This window comes from Ruditapes philippinarum, unplaced genomic scaffold (assembly GCF_026571515.1).
Source record: "Ruditapes philippinarum isolate M1 unplaced genomic scaffold, ASM2657151v2 ctg719_1_1_1_1, whole genome shotgun sequence".
Lineage (NCBI taxonomy): Eukaryota > Metazoa > Mollusca > Bivalvia > Venerida > Veneridae > Ruditapes > Ruditapes philippinarum.
In genome coordinates, this window is record NW_026861463.1 from 320670 (window position 1) to 340834 (window position 20165).

At 35.2% G+C, this 20165-nt stretch overlaps 1 protein-coding gene across 2 annotated transcripts in view; it reads left to right on the plus strand.

Moving 5' to 3' along the window:
* Window positions 1-20165, plus strand: part of LOC132715679 (uncharacterized) — a 60631-nt gene that overhangs the window by 10702 nt on the left and 29764 nt on the right. For both annotated transcript variants that reach the window (XM_060698728.1, XM_060698727.1), the window contains exon 2: window positions 2471-2668. In XM_060698728.1, coding sequence (XP_060554711.1) covers window positions 2471-2668 — 198 coding nt within the window. The remainder of the gene's footprint in view (window positions 1-2470; window positions 2669-20165) is intronic.

The window sequence follows — 20165 nt, forward strand, 5'->3', positions numbered from 1 at the left end:
ACTGTTATGATCCGGCCTGCCCGGTTAGCTCAATAGGTAGAGCAGTGGATTAGTAATCCTTAAGTCGCTGGTTCGATCCCCAGGCTTGGCTTTGACAATTGATCATGAACATTGTGTCTAATGGCCTTTTGTCTCTCACCTCTGATCTAGTGTAGATCATGTGGGATATGTAGTCAGTCACTAGCGGAGAAGTTGGTTAGTACTGATTAGGTACCCGGGAAAGCCGGTTAGATGGACTGACCTCGGAGATATGACCAAATCAGATGTTAAAATCGGCGTAAAACCCAATACAAACAAACAAACTGTTAAGATCCAAATATCCTGGAAATTTGTCAGAAGGTGGCTTTGATGATTTCTATGTTAAGTTTGAATTTGGGTCACTTGGGTTCAAAAACTAGGTCACACAGCCCAAATATGGATAAAATATTTATTTTTTTAGGTCAGGTGAGGTATAGTGATGGGGCTATGTCCGGCGTTGTGCGTCGTTCATCGTCAACAATTGGGTTGTTAACACTAGCAGTCACAGTTTTGATTGGATTGTTATCAAACTTTGTCAAAATGTTTGTCACAATGAAATACAGGTTAAGTTCGAAGATGGGTTATCTCAGGTCAAAAACTAGGTAACAGGAGCTAAAAATAGAAAAAGCTTGTTAACACACTAGTGGCTGCAGTTTTGATACAAATATTCTGGAAATTGGTCAGGAAGGTTGTTTTGATGATTTCTAGGTCAAGTGTGAAGATGAGTCATCTCCTGTCAAAAACTAGGTCACAGGAGCTACAAATAGAAAAATCTTGTTAACACTCTAGTGGCTGCAGTTTTGATCTAAATATTCTGGTAATTTGTCAGGAAGGTTGTTTTTATGATTTCTAGGTCAAGTTCGAAGATGGGTAATCTCGGGTCAAAACCAAGGTCACAGGGGCTAAAAATAGAAAAAGCTTGTTAACAGTCTAGTGGCAGCACTTTGATCCACATATTCTGGAAATTTGTCAGGAAGGTTGTTTTGATAATTTGCAAATCAAGTTCGCACATGGGTCATCTCCAGTCAAAAACTAGGTCACAGGAGCTAAAAATAGAAAAAGCTTGTTAACACTTAAGTGGCTGCAGTTTTGATCTGAATATTCTGGAAATTTGTCAGGACGGTTGTTTTGATGATTTCTAGGTCAAGTTTGAATATGGGTCATCTCCGGTCAAAAACTAGGTCACAGCAGCTAAAAATAGAAAAATTTTCTTAACACTAGTGGCTGCAGTTTTGATCCAAATATTCTGGAAATATGTCAGGAAGGTTGTTTTGATGATTTCTAGGTCAAGTTTGAATATGGGTCATCTCCTGTCAAAATCTAGGTCACAGGAGCTAAAAATAGAAAAATTTTCCTAACACTTTAGTTGTTGCAGTTTTGATCAAGATATTATGGAAATTTGTCAATAGGATGTGTTTGATGATTTCTAGTTAAAGTTCAAAGATGGGTCATCTCGGATCAAAAACTAGGTCACAGGAGCTAAAAATAGAAAAAGCTTGTTAACACTCTAGTGGCTGCAGTTTTGATTCAAATATCTTTAATATTGGTCAGGAAGGTTGTTTTGATGATTTCTAGGTCAAGTTGGCATATGGGTCATCTCCGGTCAAAAACTCTGTCAAATGAGCTTAAATGGAAAAAGCTTGTTAACACTCTAGTGGCTGCAATTTTGATCCAGATATCCTGAATATTGGTCAGGAAGGTTGTTTTGATAATTTCTAGGTCAAGTTTGAATATTGGTCATCTCCGGTCAAAAACTAGGTCACAGTAGCTAAAAATAGAAAAAGCTTGTTAATACTCTTGTGGCTGCAGTTTTGATCCAAATATTCTGGAAATTTGTCAGGAAGGTTTTTTTGATGATTTCTAGGTCAAGTTTGAATATGAGTCTCCTGGGGTCAAAAGCTAGGTCACACTGCCCAAATGTGGAAAAAACCTTGTTTGCACACTAGAGTTCACATTTTTGCTCCTTTGTCATCAAACTTGGTCAGGATGGATGTGGTTGATGGGTCAGGGGAGCGAATTAGGGCCATCATGGCCCTCTTGTTTTGAGAAAACATTCCAAAATTTTATTATTATCTCCATAAAAAGAATGGAAACATATCTCTTACAATGCTAAAAATGCTCTTGAGCTCATCTCTAGAAATCAGTACTTCCTGAGCGAATGCCTGTAAGCCTAGAATATGTCATGTATTATAGAAATCATCAAACACATCCTATTGACAAAAGGCATTTTTATTTCGTTATAATGATAGCTTTAAATATTACTTAATGATTAATTGACACTTTAAAAATGGTCTGTGCAACAATGCCCTTTTGTCCTCAGGTGAACTCTTAAGGGCCACTGGTTCCTTTAATAAACTTTAAATAATGTGAAAAATTGATAAGGGTTTAGAGTAATCATTTCTTTGTTGTATGATAGTAACATTAACACTGTAGTGTACATTATTTTCTGCAGATATTGAGGAAGCATTGAAAAATGCAAAATCACAGAAAGAGGTTGATTGGACAATTACATTGGCTCATCATCTCTTGCGACAATTGGCAGTTAATCAGACATATATTGTTGACAAACAGTACCATGGGAGAATAAAATGGCAGCGATGTCCTTGCTGTGAACAACCTATCACAGGACGTTATGCAGACACAAGTATTGGTAGGCTTTGCCTTTATCATGTACTTTGGTATATAGTTGTCTGGCAATCTGTGCCTACATTTGAATACTTAAGGAAACAATGGGTAATTTTTTTTCTTAGATGTTATTCTTTCTGAAATCTCGTGTGGCTATTTGTTCTATTATTTAGCTAAAAGAACAATAGGGAAATCAATAAAGTACCCACAAAAATATCAAAATCTAAATAGTTCTGTCTGTATGCACATTTAAGTCTGTTTTGTACCTTTGAACAGATGGAAGGAAATTTAAACTTTAAGGCAGAAATGATAACCATTATTAATTGATAATGTCAGTGGGGGCATTCGTGTCCTTTGGACACAGTTCTAGTTTTCTTTTGTCTTTAACTCACCTGTCACTTAGTGACAGGGTGAGCTTTGTGATGGGGAAGTATTCCGGCATCCAACGTTCATTGTTGTTCATAATTTCTATAAACAACATGTCCTTCTAAATCACATGATTGATTTTAACTAAACTTCTCTGCAATGATCCTTATGTGACCAAGGCCAGAACACCATTAATGGGGCAGAAGCCCCAGCCTTTTTCTTGGGGAAAATTTGCATCATTTGGCATGTTTGGGGAAAAATGGGTCTCATAATTAAAACTTACTCTTAACAAGTTCTTCACAACAGAATCAAGTACTGGAAAATACTAATAAAGCAGTTTAAAAAGAACCTACTTTAACCCTCTACAAAAGTTAAACAAATGGTTCCAGTCAGATGCGTAAGTAAGTGACAAGTGATAAAAAAGTTTTAAAAGTGGAATTTTTAAAGTCTTCTCATAAACAGCAATGTCCATAGCTAAGATAGTTTGCAATTAACATTACCTTAAAGTCCTTTACAAAAGTAATGTAAATTATGTCCCTTAAAGTGACACGTTATAAATGATGCACCAAAAACAGACCAAAAAACTGAAAGCCTTTCAAAACATTAAGAAATGACTCATTTAATCAGAAATATTAAAAGATATAAGAAAAAAACAGCAATTTGTGAGCTTTTATGATTTGAAAAATAAGAGAAGTAACTTCCACATCAGTTTTCCAAAAACCCAAGTCTAAAAACAGAACTGATTATAATAAGATAGCGTGTGCGCAATACATGTAAACAAAACCTTGAGTGTAGAAGAAAATGAGTTATCAAAAAAGGAAGAAAAATGAATGTGAAGAAGGAAGACAAGCTGCCAGTCGTAAATATCTTAGATAAAGTGCAGTGTAAAAAGTGGTGAGGGTGTCTAAGGCCACATTTGAGCGGTGGGAGAAGGTGAAAGTTTGTTAACTTGGCGAACACATAACTTTTATACAAAAAATGTATCCATAAACATAGTTTGAAATCAATGAAACACAGCTTTTTACATTCGATGAAATCGCAAATTTCTATGCAATACATAATTTATCTCGAACAAATAAACGAATAATTTACACCAACACTTCTTGCACTGTCGGTTGTTGACATTTTTAGCTTTTATCCACAATGCCCGTCAGTCATTTTCTTCTATTTTTAAATGGATTGGAAAATACTACTTTCGTTTTCATATTCTTGAGGTCAATGTTCAAACGCAAAAATAAAAGTTTCTAAGACAAATTTCGAGTAAGAAAATACGTTTTGCGCTTAATGAAAGTGATCAATTGAACATATATATGTCTGTTTTTATAAGGTGTCACTTTAAGTCAAAATTGATCCCTCTCCAGGGTCACTTAGTCTATATAGAGTTATTTAGCAAAACACATTTCAATCTCCTTGTGGAAAACAATAATGCCCAGAGCTTAAATATTTGGCATTTAACCTAGTACAATTCCACAAAACAAATGTTTCTAGTATGTCTCAAGAGCTAAAAAAAAGACTTTGAAATGAAATCTTTAAAAATCTTTATTTCATAAACGTAACAATGCTCAGAGCTAAGATATTGTTTATGTAGCATAACCTTGTGTTCCTCTACAAAAGTTAAATAAATCATATCCCTGGGGTGAAAATTTGCCCCACCCCGAAGTCATTTACTCTGTGAAAGTTATATATAGAAAACACATTGTAACCTTCTGGTGGAAAACTACAATGCCCAGAGATAAAATATTTGCTTGTAGCATTTCAAAGTAAACTTAAAGTTGTGTGAACAATTTCAGTCTGATGCATCAGTAGGACACAGGAGCTCAAAATAGACTATAAAAAAAAATGCAATATTTAAAAATCTTCTCATAAACTACAAAGCCTAGAGCTTAAATATTTGGCATGAAGCATTGCCTAAAATCCATTTAAAGATATATTAATCATGACCCTAGGGTCAATATAGAATTTCTACAATAGTTTTATAGATGTGTCAAATTTAATGAATAAGTAGGTCACAAAAGTTAAAAATAGATTTTAAAAATAAATTGATTAAAAATCTCGGAATGAAATGCCATGCTTAGTGCTTAGAAATTTGCCACCTTATGTTAATCTACAAAAGTTACATAAATTATGTCCCTGGGGTCAAAATTGACCCTGCCTCAGCAGAAGTCTAATAAAATTATATATTTTATGGGACTGGAGTAAAAAAAGATTTTGACCAAATTATTATGCCCCCCTTCGAAGAAGACGGGGTATATTGTTTTGTTTATGTCTGTCTGTCTGTCAGGCTGTCTATCCATCGGTAGACCACATGGTTTCCGCTGATTATCTTGAAAACTATTTATTGCAAAGTCTTCATACTTTACAAACTGATTGGTCATAGCTAGTAGATGACCCCTATTGATTTTGGGGTCACTAGGTCAAGGTCACAGGGGCCTTAAATGTCAGAATGGTTCGTTCCGCTGATTACCTTGAAAACTATTTATCACACAGTCTTCAAATTTTACATACTGATTGGTCATAACTAGTAGATGACCATTATTATACCCCCACAAACGAAGTTTTTGGGGGGGGGGTATATAGGAGTCAGCTTGTTGGTCGGTCGGTTGGTCTACATCATGGTTTCCGGACGATAACTAGAGTTTGGAATGAGGTATTGTAATCAAACTTGGTATATAGCAACCTTATGTGGAAACACTGGTTGGTATTGCATTTGGACCCCCTAGGGTCAAGGTCAAGGTCACTGTTACTAAAAATAGATAAATGGTTTCCGGAAAATAGCTAGAGTTAGGAATGAGATATTGTAATCAAACATTGTATATAGCGAGCTTATATGAAGACCCAGGTTGGTATTGCATTTGGATCCCCTAGGGTCAAGGTCAAGGTCACCATTACTTAAAATAGAAAAATGGTTTTCGGCCATTAACTAGAGTTAAGAATGAGATATTGTAATAAAGCTTGGTCTATAACAAGCTTATATGAAGACCTGGGTTGGTATTGCATTTGGACCCCTTAGGGTCAAGGTCAAGGTCACTGTTACTAAAAATAGAAAAATGGTTTATGAGCAATAAGTAGAGTTAGGAATGAGATATTGTAATCAAACATTTATATAGTGAGCTTATATAAAGTAACAGGTTGGTATTGCATTTGGATCCCCTAGGGTCAAGGTCACCATTACTTAAAATAGAAAAATGGTTTTCGGCCATTAACTAGAGTTAGGAATGAGATATTGTAATAAAGCATGGTGTATAACAAGCTTATATGAAGACCTGGATTGGTACAGCATTTGGACCCCCTTGGGTCAAGGTCAAGGTCACTGTTACTAAAAATAGAAAAATGGTTTCCGGGAAATAACTAGAGTTAGGAATGAGATATTATAATAAAACTTGGTATAAAACAAGCTTATATGAAGACTTTGGTTGGTATTGCATTTGGACTCCCTAGGGTCAAGATCAAGGTCACCATTACTAAAAATAGAAAAATGGTTTCCAGCCAATAACTAGAGTTAGGGATGAGATATTGTAATCAAACTTGGTATATAACAAGCTTATATAAAAACCTGGATTGGTATTGCATTTGGACCCCCTAGGGTCAAGGTCACTGTTACTAGAAATAGAAAAATGGTTTCCGGACAGTAACAAGAGTTAGGAATGAGATATTGTAATCAAACATGGTGTTTAGCAAGCTTAAATAAAGACCCGGCTTGGTATTGCATTTGGACCCCATGGGGTTAATGTCAAGGTCACTGTTACTAAAAATAGAAAAATGGTTTCCAGCCAAATTTTTCTTCAGACCACTTTTTTTTTAAAAGTCCAAGTTGCTGGTGGGGGTATTCATCACCTTAAGTGATAGCTCTAGTTGATTTTAGGGTCACTAGGTCAAGGTCAAGGTCACAGTAACCTCACGACGTGCATTTTAGGTACACTTGGTTTATGGTCAAGGTCACAAGAACCTAGAATGTCATGAATCAAATAGATATCTATAAAATTGATGTCTTGAAAAAAGTCTTCATACTTTGCATAATATTTTGTGTTAGTTCTTTAACATGGTACCATCCAGCTACCCTCCAACTTGTATAACTTACTAATGATAGCTTTCATTCAATTTCAGGTCATATATTGGTCATTATTTTTATTTTTCCGTAACTGAACACTTGCATGTACCCATTTATTGCATGTTTCTATAACAAAATAACCAATTGAAAGAGTAAAGGGCTTCAAAGGAGGGGGAGGGGGGCATATGTGTTGTTCGACATTTCTTGTTTACTTTTGCTTTGAAAAAATTGGACCTATCTCAGCAATCTCAAGGTGAGCTTTAGTGACCACAAATTTTCTCGCATCCCTAGTGAGTTTGTGCATGAGCTGTTAATTTTTTCAAACCACTTCTCAAAAACTTTATATGTGGATACACCTTGATGAGTTCTACCTACCACAACCATTTTAGGTCAAACCTGATATATCATTAGATTCAAAGGACCATAAAGTGAAAGTGCATATATATATACTTTGTATGTTGAGCGCTTTGGGGCCTATGGCCCCCTTGTTTTAACTGTTGCAGCACTTATTCTATAAATATAGACAAAAAAATATGATCTGTGTATAGGCAACTGTATTTACACGTTTTTAGTAAAATATAAATAATTGCTGGGTCATGCTAATCTCTTGGAAATTGCAAATGATTAATTCTAAGCGTGTATTTTAACTGTAAATCGATTCCTGTTGAAATTACAACAACAATCTGTGGATTAGTAGCTTTTACGTCAAATTAATTATACCCCCGACAAACGAAGTTTAAGGGGGTACACTGGAGTCAGCTGGTGGTTGGTCATTCGGTGGGTCTGTTGCAGATTTTTTGTCCGGGGCATAACTCAAAAATGACAAGATGTATGAACATGAAACTTTGTATGTAGATAGATCTTATGAAGTTGAAGTGCGGTGCAAAAGAACCATAACTCTGCCTTGCCTAATTTTGGAGTTATTGCCCTTTGTTTATTTTACACTTTTAACTTTGTCCGGGACATAACTCTAAAACTACTAGGGATATGAATATGAAACATTGTAGGTAAATAGATCTCATTGTGTAGATGTGCAGTGCAAAAGAACCATAACTCTGTATTGCCTAATTTTGGAATTATTGCCCTTTGTTTATTTGACACTTTGAACTTTCTCCGGGACATAACTCTAAAACCACTAGGGATATGAACATGAAACTTTGTAGGTAAATAGATCTCATTGAGTAGATGTACAGTGCAAAAGAACCATAACTCTTCCTTGCCTGATTTTGGAGTTATTTCCCTTTGTTTATTTTTCACTTTGAACTTTGTCTGGGACATAACTTTAAAACGACAAGGGGTATTAACATGAAATTTAGTATGTAGATAGATCTTATGAAGTAGAAGTGCAGTGCAAAAGAACCATAACTCTGCCTTGCCTAATTTTGGAGTAATTGCCCTTTGTTTTTTTTTAGACTTTGAACTTTGTCCGGGCATAACCCTAAAACCACAAAGGATATTAACAAGAAACTTTGTTGGTAGATAGATCTCATTGAGTAGATGTGCAGTGCAAAAGAACCATAACTCTGCCTTGTCTAATTTTGGAGTTATTGCCCTTTGTTAATTTTACACTTTGTACGGGACATAACTCTAAAACGACAAGGGGTATTAACATGAAACTTTTTAGGTGGATAGATCTCATTAAGAAGTAGTGCAGTGCAAAAGAACCATCACTCTGTCTTGCCTAATTTTGGAGTTATTGCCCTTTGTTTATTTTACACTTTGAATTTTGTCCGGGACATAACTCTAAAATGACGGAGGTATTAACAAGAAACTTTGTAGGTATATAGATCTAATTGAGTAGAAGTGCAGTGCAAAATAACCATAAGTCTGCTTTGCCTTATTTTTGAGTTATTGCCCTTTGTTTATTTTACACTTTGTCCGGGACATAGCTCTAAAACGAAAAGGTGTATTAACAAGAAACTTTGTAGGTAGGTAGATCTTATCAAGTAGAAATGCAGTTTAAAAGAACCATAACTCTTCCTTGTCTTATTTTGGAATTATTGCCCTTTGTTAATTTTTTACACTTTAAACTTTGTCCAGGACTTAAGTTGAGAAATATTAAAGGTATCAACTTGAAGCTTTGCAGATAGATAGGTCTCACAGAGTAGAAGTGCGGTGCATAAGAACAGTATCTCTTCCTTCCATAATTTTGGAGTTATTGCCCCTTTGTTCATTTTACTCTTTAAACTTTGTCCTGGACACATTTTGAGAACTATAAAAGGTATCCCAGAGGTCCAGAGAATAAGTAAATACAACACCACCCAGATAAAGTACAGAACATTATTGTTCAGCATGAAACCTTTCATAGAATAAAAATTGTTCACCCTAGAGGTGAGAAATTCAAATTTTATCATATCATAAAAATTATGTATAACATGTAGCAAATTAGAATAATGCAAAATTATTAACAAAAAGCATTTTTTCTGACACGCGCTTGTCAGGGGGATATTCACTTGTGACAACCTCTAGTTAGATTATGATTAAGTTTCAATTCTTTGCTATATATTTATAGCTTTGATTTATACTCTACACTTTTGACAGAATGGACATGTTGAATATTTTAGATTTCAAGTCAATAATTACCCTATAAATAATAAAGGTTTTATGTATAGGAGTAACAAAAACGAAGCTCTACATTGGAAGTGATTTTTTTCATTTAAAAAAAAACAAAACAAAAACCAAACAAACCATTCAAACATTATTCTTTTTCTAAAGTATACTATTAATAATTTATCAAATAAGAAATATATAAGATTAAATTTGTGTTGATAAAAATATCCAACTGAATGAGTTTGGGCGACTTTTATTTTTATTTCTTTTGCGAAGTGCGATATTTCTAATCTTAGATTTTATATAGATGCTGAAGATGTGATGAATTCTACATTGTTATGCCATGATGGAAATATATTTTCCCAGAAATGGGACTAATGTGTTGATACTCCATATTTGAAGGAGACCTCTGGAAAATTAGTACAAAGTTTTTAAGTATGATGGTTGACCACGGCTAAAGCCTGATGGTTTGAATCGCACTGCATATTTCTAGTACAGAGATTACATGCGTGATTTGAAAGCGATTCATAACCCTTTGATTATATACATGTATTCTGACAGGCGTTACTTACAAGAAGGTCTCATACCAGCTAGGCAGGGGGTTGGCCAAGACTTCAAGCGCCATGATTTATGACACTGATAATTATATAGATCAATTGATTGTGTTGCTCCATGCATAAAATGAATCGTACTACCGTGTGTTTACAAATGTTTTGGCCAAGTGCTCACGGTGACATGTATAATTTGATCAACACTTACATAATTAATGTTTTTGTATAACTAAATACTCTGACAGACATGAATACAAATGTTTCAATGATTACCGTGAATAAATATTGCGCCAAAATATACCTTAAACTCAGTGCATTGCATGTAAGTGATAAAGTTTAATAAGCCATGTCATGAAGGACAATGTAAGAATCTATCTTTTATTTGATATGTTAAAGCAATTTAATATAAGAAACAATTAAATATAATAGCCCCGTTTGCATATTTCAATCATAGAATAGAATCAAAGAAACACTGCAGGCAATATTTATTTCTTGATAGAAGAACCTACATTTTCACAATCGCAACTTCTTGGCCCTTTCTGTCAGTCTCCGGATAAAGACCTCAAACACAATAGTATGAATACGTGGATTGGAAGCGTTATTTCGGTCTGACCTACGCTAAAAAATTTAAAGATGTAAACAAATAGTAAAAGGATGCTGTGATATGTTGACTAACTTTTTATGCCCCTGAAGGGTGGCAAATAGTAATCGCACTGTCTGTCTGTCCGGTAATCTTTTCGGAGCTTCATCTCCTATACTGCGGGGCAGAGTTCAGTTAAACTTCACAGGATTGTTTGTCACCATGCCTAGTTGTGCATATTGTCTTGATTTTCAGCTAGAATTTCTTTGGCAAAGTAATGGCCCCTTAATGATCAATTTTCTTGTAAAATTAGCTTGTCCCAGCTTCATCTCCTATTTAACCGCTTAGGGGATTTCATTGAAATCTCACAGGATTGTTTGTCACCATGCCTAGTTCTGCATGTTATTTTTATTTTCCACTAGAATTTTTTTTACAAAGTTATGGCTCCTTAATGGTCAATTTTCATGTAAAATCAGCTTGTCAGAGCATCATCTCCAAAACCGCAGGGGGGATTTCAGTGAAACTTCACAGGATTGTTTGTAACCATGCCGAGTCATGCATATTGTCTTGATTTTCCGCTAGAATTTTTTTTGGGCAAAGTTTTGGCCCCTTAATGGTCAATTTTCAAGTGAAATAAGCTTGTCCAGGCTTCATCTCTTTAACCACTTTTGGGATTTCATTGAAATTTCACAGGATTGTTTGTCACCATGCTTTGTTGTGCATATTGTCTTGATTTTCAGCTAGAATTTTTTTGGCAAAGTTATGGCCCCTTAATGGTCAATTTTTAAGTAAAATAAGCTTGTCCGAGCTTCATCTCCTAAACCGCTTTGCGGATTTCAGTGAAATTTTACAGGATTGTTTGTCATCATTCTGAGTTTTGCATATTGTCTTCATTTTCATCTAGAATTTTTTTTGGCAAAGTTATGGCCCCATTATGGTCAGTTTTCAAGTAAAAAAAGCTTGTCAGAGCTTCATCTTCTAAATTGCTGGAGGGATAACAGTGAATTTCACAGGATTGTTTGTCACCATGCTTTGTTGTACATAAAGTCTTGATTTTTCACTATAATTTTTTTTTGCAAAGTTATGGCCCCTTTATTGTCAATTTTCAAGTAAAATAAGCTTGTCCCAGCTTCATCTCCTAAACCGCTTAGGGGATTTCAGTAAAACTTCACAGGATTGTTTGTCACCATGCTTAATTGTGCATATTATCTTGATTTTGAGCTAAAAACAATTTTGGCAAAGTTATGGCCCCCTTAATGATCAATTTTTTGCTCACCTGACCACGAAATGGTCAAGGTGAGGTATAGTGATGGGGCTATGTCCGGCGTCGTTCGTCGTTTGTCGTCAACAATTGGGTTGTTAACACTCTAGCAGTCACAGTTTTGATTGGATCATCATCAAACTTTGTCAGAATGTTTGTCTCAATAAAATACAGGTCAAGTTCGAAGATGGGTCATCTCGGGTCAAAAACTAGGTCACAGGAGCTAAAAATAGAAAAAGCTTGTTAACACTCTAGTGGCTGCAGTTTTGATCCAAGTATCCCTGGAAATTGGCCAGGAAAATTGTTTTGATGATTTGTATGTCAAGTGTGAATATGGGTCATCTCCGGTCACAAATAAGGTCACAGGAGCTACAAATAGAAAAATCTTGTTAACACTCTAGTGGCTGCAGTTTTGATTCAAATTTCCTGGAAATTGATCAGGAAGGTTGTTTTAATGATTTTTAGGTCACATTTTAATATGGGTCATCTTCGGTCAAAATAAGGTCACAGGAGCTGAAAATAAAAAAATCTTTTTAGCACCTTAGTGGCTGCATTTTTGATCCAAATATTCTGGAAATTTGTCAGGAAGGTTATTTTGATGATATCTAGTTCAAGTTTGAATTTGGGTCGTTTCCCGTCAAAAACTAGGTCACAGGGGCTAAAAATAGAAAAATCTAGTTTTAAGAATACACTCCAACATTTTGTTATTATCTCCATGAAAAAAAAAAAAATGCAAACATATCTTTTACAATGCTGAAAATATTCTTGCGCTCATCTCTAGAAACCAATCCTTCCTGATCGAATGCCTGTATGCCTAGAATATGTCTTGTATTTAAAATGTCTGTGTGTTGTGTTTCCAAACAAATGCTTTTTTTTTGTTAAAATGATAGCTTAAAATAGTACTTAATAATTAACTGACAATAAAAATGGTCTGGGCAATGTAGAAACTATATTGTAATATAACATCTGCTTCTAACTAAGACAGAATATTCACAGAAGAGCCCTTTGTACCCTGTAAATAAGTATATTCTTTTAAAATTACGTGTTCATGAATTCTTCTTTATTAGGCATTAGGTTAATGATGACACTAAGCTTAAGTTCAGCTGTGTAGGACAAACATAGTCAGGTGAGCGTTTCAGAGCCATCATGGCTCTCTTGTTTTAGTGAAACATCACAGGATTGTTTGTCACCATGCCTAGTTGTGTATTTTGATTTTTGCCATTCATGTGAAATTTATGAAATCTTTATAGTTTTCTTTTGTTTACGCTCATATTCATTTACATTTCTAGGGTAATTTTATGTCAAAGCTTTCTTTCGGGGGCATAAGTCCCTTTTCATTGACAACTCTTGTTTTGCACAGTTATTGCCCCTTCATGGTCATTTTCGATAAAATAAGCTTGTCCACGCTTCATCACCAAAACTACTTTGGGAATCTCAGTGAAACTTCACAGGCTTGTTTGTCACTTAGCCCTGTTGTGCATACTCTCTTGATATTCTGCTTTATTTTTTTTTTTCAGTGAAACATCACAAGATTGTTTGTTACCATGCCTAGTTGTGCATAGTATCTTGATGTTTTTGCCATTCATGTGAAAATCTTATGAAATCTTTATAGTTATACCCGTGCACAACAAATTTGTAAGAGGGGTCTACTGAAATCAGCCTGTCTGTCAGGCCGTGGGGCATCCGTTGGTTTTTTCTTGTCCGCCCAATAACTTGACTCCTCTGACCCACAGTCTTCATATTTGGCATAGAGGTTAGTCATGATTAGAAGATGACCCCTATAGATTTTGAGGGTACCAGGTCAAAGGTCAAGGTCACAGGGGCCTTGACTGAAAAAAGCTTGTCCGCCCAATAACTTAAGATTCCTTTAACCCACAGTCTTCATATTTGGCATGGAGGCTAGTCATGATTAGTAGATGACCCCTTATGATTTTGAGGTCACCAGGTCAAAGGTCAAGGTCACAGGGGCCTTGAATTAAAAAAGCTTGTCCACCCAATAACTTAAGATTCATTTGACCCACAGTCTTCATATTTGGCATGGAGGTTAGTCATGATTAGTAGATGACCCCTAATGATTTTGAGGGTACCAGGTCAAAGGTCAAGGTCACAGGGGCCTTGACTGAAAAAAGCTTGTCCGCCCAATAACTTTAGATTCCTTTAACCCACAGTCTTCATATTTGGCATGGAGGTTAGTCATGATAAGTAGATGACCCCTACTGATTTTGAGGTCACCAGGTCAAAGGTCAAGGTCACAGGGGCCTTGACTGAAAAAAGCTTGTCTGCCCAATAGCTTAAGATTCCTTTGACCCACAGTCTTCATATTTGGCATGGAGGTAAGTCATGATTAGTAGATGATCCCTATTGATTTTGAGGTAAAAAGTCAAGGTCACAGGGGCCTTGACTGAAAAGAGCTTGTCTGCCCAATAACTTAAGATTCCTTTGACCAACAGTCTTCATTTTTGGCATGGAGGTTAGTCATGATAAGTAGATGACCTCTATTGATTTTGAGGTCACCAGGTCAAAGGTCAAGGTCACAGGGGCCTTGACTGATAAAAGCTTGTCCGCCCAATAACTTAAGATTTCACAAATCTGTTACATTACTATCATTTCCAGCCATGTTTCAACACTCCAACTCATAAAAAAGGAGGAGTTATTGACAACAGTTATGTAAACTTTGATCCAGAAGGAATAATAACTTATATGATACCTACCTATTACTGTGACCACTTTGTGCTTGGTATAGCTATACCATTCACCATATATAAACTGCAGCTTTCACTTACCTGTTATAAATTCATTCAAAGATCAATTTGAGTATAAACATTTCATTCTCCATCTACATTTTCACATTTGAAGCATATAATTATGTTCTCATATATTTATCATAAAACAACCCCAGGCAAAGCTCTATGAAGGGGGTATTGAAGTCATGCAGTGGCAGTTTCAGTGTTAGGTCAGTAGGTCAAAGGTAAAGGTCACTTTTATCTTTGTCACTCAAAACATGTAGAAGACATAACTAAGCAATGCATAAGCTTACTATAGCTTTGCCCTCAGATTTAACAGGAAGGTTCTCCTTGAGCTATAAATGACCACTGTTGATTCTGACAAAGCGGTGTGCAGGGGTGACAATGGCAGTTCTAGTTTTCTTTTGTCTAGGCTCATATTCATTTACATATCTAGGGTAATTTTATGTTAAAGCTTACTTTTGGGGGCATAAGTCTCTTTCCAGTGACAGTATTTGTTTAATTATATTATATAAATGTCGATTTATATTATGTAAAGTAATAGATATAAAAGTAAAAGAAACACTTTTTACACAATAATTAATATGTTTCTAGAAACCGAATGTACATGATGTTTACCTATCGATTGATAATCCCTATTCAGTTACAAATGTGTGTCATTTCACATTATAACATAAATTCAAACTGTCAGCTATAACCTTTTGAAATAGACTTCATTTTCCAATGGATGTCATATTATTGCATTGTTACACATTTACAGCATGTTTGTTTACATCACATGTTGAACTATGTTCAATACATATTGTGTCCGAGATGATTATTGATAATTGACAAGGTGTTCGGAATGACATTTTCACCCTTACAATTTAAACATGAATGATAAACAATAATTATAGCAGAAAGAAAGAAATATGAGGATAAAAATCTTAATAAAGTGGTTATAAAAAACAACAAAAACATAAGGTACATGTAATAATGATAGAAATTATGGATCTCAGGATTCTCAGGGTGAGCATATAGTTGCAGCTTTGTCTGTCAGTCTGCTATTCTTGTTCAGGACATAACTCTAAAACAACAGATATCTACATGAAACTTTTTTTAAAATAAATATCATTGGTAGATGGGCAGTGCAAAAGAACCTTAACTCTCCTTGCCTACTTTTGGATTTATTGCCCTATGTTCATTTTTAGCTCGACTATACGAAGTACATGGAGAGCTGTCCTACTCGCGTCGGCGTCTGTGTCCGCGTCCAGATTTCAGATTAAAGTTTTGGTGCAGTAAAATATTTTTCACTATAACTTTTTCATTTCTTAAGGTATCAAATTCAAACTTCAAATATATGTTCCTTATCATCAACCACATCTTATGTGACAAGGTTCATAACTCTAGCACCAATATTTTTAGATTTATCTCCCCTTGAACTTAAAAATTTTCTTAAAAAATACTATTTTTTACTGTAACTTCTTTATTTCTTAAGGGATCAACTTCATACTTCAAACATATGTTCCTTATCATTAACCACATGTTATGTGACAAGGTTCATAACTCTACCACCACTATTTTCAGATTTATTTCCCCTTGAACTTAGAATTTTCCTTAAAAATTATGATATTTTACTCTTACTTATTTATTTCTTAAGGGATCAACTTCATACTTCAAAAATATGTACCTCATCATCAACCACATCTTATGTGACAAGGTTCGTAACTCTAGCACAAATATTAACAGATTTTTCTCCCCTTAAACTTACAATTTTCCTTAAAAAAAATATTTTGTACTGTTACTTATTTATTTCTTAAGGTATCAACTTCATACTTCAAATATATGTTCCTTATCATTAACCACATGTTATGTGACAAGGTTCATAACACTAGCACCAATATTGCAAGAATTATCTCCCCATAAACTTAGATTTTTTTACTTGTAAAATGTTATTTTTTACTATAACTTCTTTAGTTTTAAAGGTATCTACCTCAAACTTCAAATACTTATTCATTATCATCAATTACATCTTATGTCACAAGGTTCTTAACTCTTGAAGCAATATTTTCAGATTTATCTTTCTTTGCACTTGGAATTTTTGTTAAGAAATATTATAACTTTTTTACTTTTTAAAGTATCTGTTTCAGACATCAAATATAAATTTCTTATCATTACACACATGTGTGACAAGGTTCATAACTCTGGCTTGACTATTTCCAGAATTATTCCCCCTTGAACTTGGAATTTATGTTAACAAATGTTATTTTTTCACTTTAACTTAATACATAATCATATAAAATTGATTTTTCTTTCATAGTTTTGTCTTCCTTACTGCGTCCAGTATTTTATTAGTCGAGCTTAGCTGTCTCCTGTGACAGCTCTTGTTACACTTTGAACTTTGTCTGGGGACATAGCTCTAAAACTAAAAGAGATATCAACATGAAACTGTAGGTAGATAGCTCTTATTGGGAAGAAGAGTAGTGCAAAGAACCATAACTTTTTCTGCCCTAATTTTGGAGTTACTGCCCTTTGTTTATTTTTAATTTTTATTCTTTAAACTTTGTCCGGGACATATGAGGGAGGGTCAGAAAATATCCGGACTTTTGATTCGTTCTCGAAAACCATTCAACATAAAAAAAAAAATCTTTCTACTCTTTTTCAAAATATTCTCCACCTACGTCTACGTACTTTTGCCATCTTCCTGGGAGCTTTTGTATTCCCGCTGTGAACCATGACATAGACCTATGTTTTAGGTACCGTGTAACAGCAGATATCAAAGCCGCCCTGGTGTTATATTTCTTTCCAGCAAGCAATTTTTTCAGTTCTGGAATCAAATTAAAGTCACAGGGGGCGAGGTCTGGGCTATAAGGAGGGTGAGACAACAATTGCCATTTGTAAGAATTGATAAACTCCACTGTAGCTGCGGCGGTATGGGATTGGGCGTTATTGTGAAGAAGGAGGACTAACCTGGGACGCATTTGCTTCAGCTTTTCTCTGAGCTTTTTAGCTCACCTGAGCATATGCTCAGGGTGAGCTATTAGGATCACTATTCGTCCGTCGTCTGTCGTCCGTCATCCGTCGTATGTCGTACGTCGTCCGTCGTTCGTTGTCCGTTCACACTTTTCAAACGACATCTCCTCTGAAACCATAAGGCAGATCATAATGAAACTTCATAGGGATGTTCCTTGTGTGAAGCCTTAACAAAGTTGTTCAAAGAATTCCATTCCATGCAGAACTCTGGTTGCCATGGCAACCAAAAGAAAAAACTTTAAACATCTTCTTCTAAAAAACCCAAAGAGCTAGAGCTTAGATATTTGGCATGAAACATCTTCTAGTGAGTGTCTACCAAGGCCCCGCCCGAGGGGGTCATTGATTTTCCCTATATGCATATAGTAAAAACTTAAAAAAATCTTCCTTTAAAGAACCCAAAGAGCTAGAGCTAAGATATTAAGCATGAAACATCTTCTAATGAGTTTCTACCAAGTTTGTTCAAATAAAAGCCCTGGGGTCAAAATTGGCCCCGCCCCAGGGGGTCATTGATTTTCCCTACATGCATATAGTAAAAACTTAAAAAAAAATCTTCTTTTAAAGAACCCAAAGATCTAGAGCTTAGATATTTGGCATGAAACATGTTCTAATGAGTGTCTACCAAGTTTGTTCAAATAAAAGCCCTGGGGTCAAAATTGGCCCCGCTCCAGGGGGTCATTGATTTGCCCTATATGCATATAGTAAAAAACTTAAAAAATTTTCTTTTTAAGAACCCAAAGAGCTAGAGTTAAGATATTTAGCATGAAACATGTTGTTATGCGTGTCTACCAAGTTTGTTCAAATAAAAGCCCTGGGGTCAAAATTGGCCCTGCCCCAGGGGGTCATTGATTTTCCTTATATGTGTATAATGCTCAGGGTGAGCTATTAGGATCACTCTTCGTCCGTCGTCTGTCATCCGTCGTACGTCGTATGTCTTACGTCGTCCTTTGTCCGTTCACACTTTTCAAACGACATCTCCTCTGAAACCATAAGGCAGATCATAATGAAACTTCACAGGGATGTTCCTTGTGTGAAGCCTTAACAAAGTTGTTCAAAGAATTCCATTCCATGCAGAACTCTGGTTGCCATGGCAACCAAAAGAAAAAACTTTAAACATCTTCTTCTAAAAAACCCAAAGAGCTAGAGCTTAGATATTTGGCATGAAACATCTTCTAATGAGTTTCTACCAAGTTTGTTCAAATAAAAGCCCTAGGGTCAAAATTGGCCCCGCCCCAGGGGTGTCATTGTTTTTAAACTATATGTGTATAGTAAACTTAAAAAATCTTCTGAAATCTTCTTTTAAAAAACCCAATGAGCTAGAGCTTAGATGTTTAGCATAAAACATCTTCTTATGGGTGTCTACCAAGTTTGTTCAAATAAAAGCCCTTGGGTTAAAATTTGCCCTGTCGGGGGGGGGGGGAATCATCATTTTTAGCTCACCTGAACATATGCTCAAAAAATCTTCTTGTTAGAAACCACAAAGTATAGAGATTAGATATTGGTGTGTAGCATCCTCTAGCAGAACCCTACCAAGATTGTTCAATGTATAGCCTTAGGGTCATTATTGGCCCCGCCCCAGGGGTCACTTGTTTAATATAGACTTTTAGAGGAAAAACATAAAAAATCTTCTTGTCGGAAACCACAAGGTTTAGAGCTTAGATATTTAGTGTGTAGCATCCCGTAGCAGACCTTTACCAAGATTGTTCAAATTATGGCTCTAGGGTCAATATTGGCCCCACCCAAGTGGTCCATTTATTTCATCTAGACTTATATAGGAAAACCTTAAAGAATCTTCTTGTCAGAAAGCACAATGTCTAGAGCTTAGATATTTAGTGTGTAGCATCCTCTAGCAGAACTTGACCAAGATTGTTCAATGTATAGCCCTAGGGTCTTTTTGGGTATAGGCAGTCTTCACAGTACTTTTTTCTGAAGACTTGCCCTTTCGGGCAGATTACATTTAATTTCAACTTGCCCAAATGCAATTTAACTTGCCCAAAACAGAGACACTTTGGGTTTGGAGCTCCTGGTGTTTAAAAAACCAATTAATTATTTATTTGTCAATCTTTTCACTTATTCTTATCATATATATTGACGAAACAATATTTATGTTAGTTTGAAATATGATTTTTTTTTCAAAAATAGCTTAAATATTGTTTTATCAATATATATTTCTTTTATCAACTGTTAAGATTAACAAATATATAATTTATATGGACTTTTAAACACTTGTGGAGTACACACATATCAAAAATGCTCTAGTAAACTTTGCGCAGTCTAATCCTTTCTTTAAGTTATTAAAGTGAAAAGAAAAATATTAAATGTAAAAAAGGAGACTTCAAATTTTTTAACTTGCCCAGTCGTGCAGACAGGATATAATTTCAACTTGCCCTCTGGCAATTTTAATTGTCCCGGG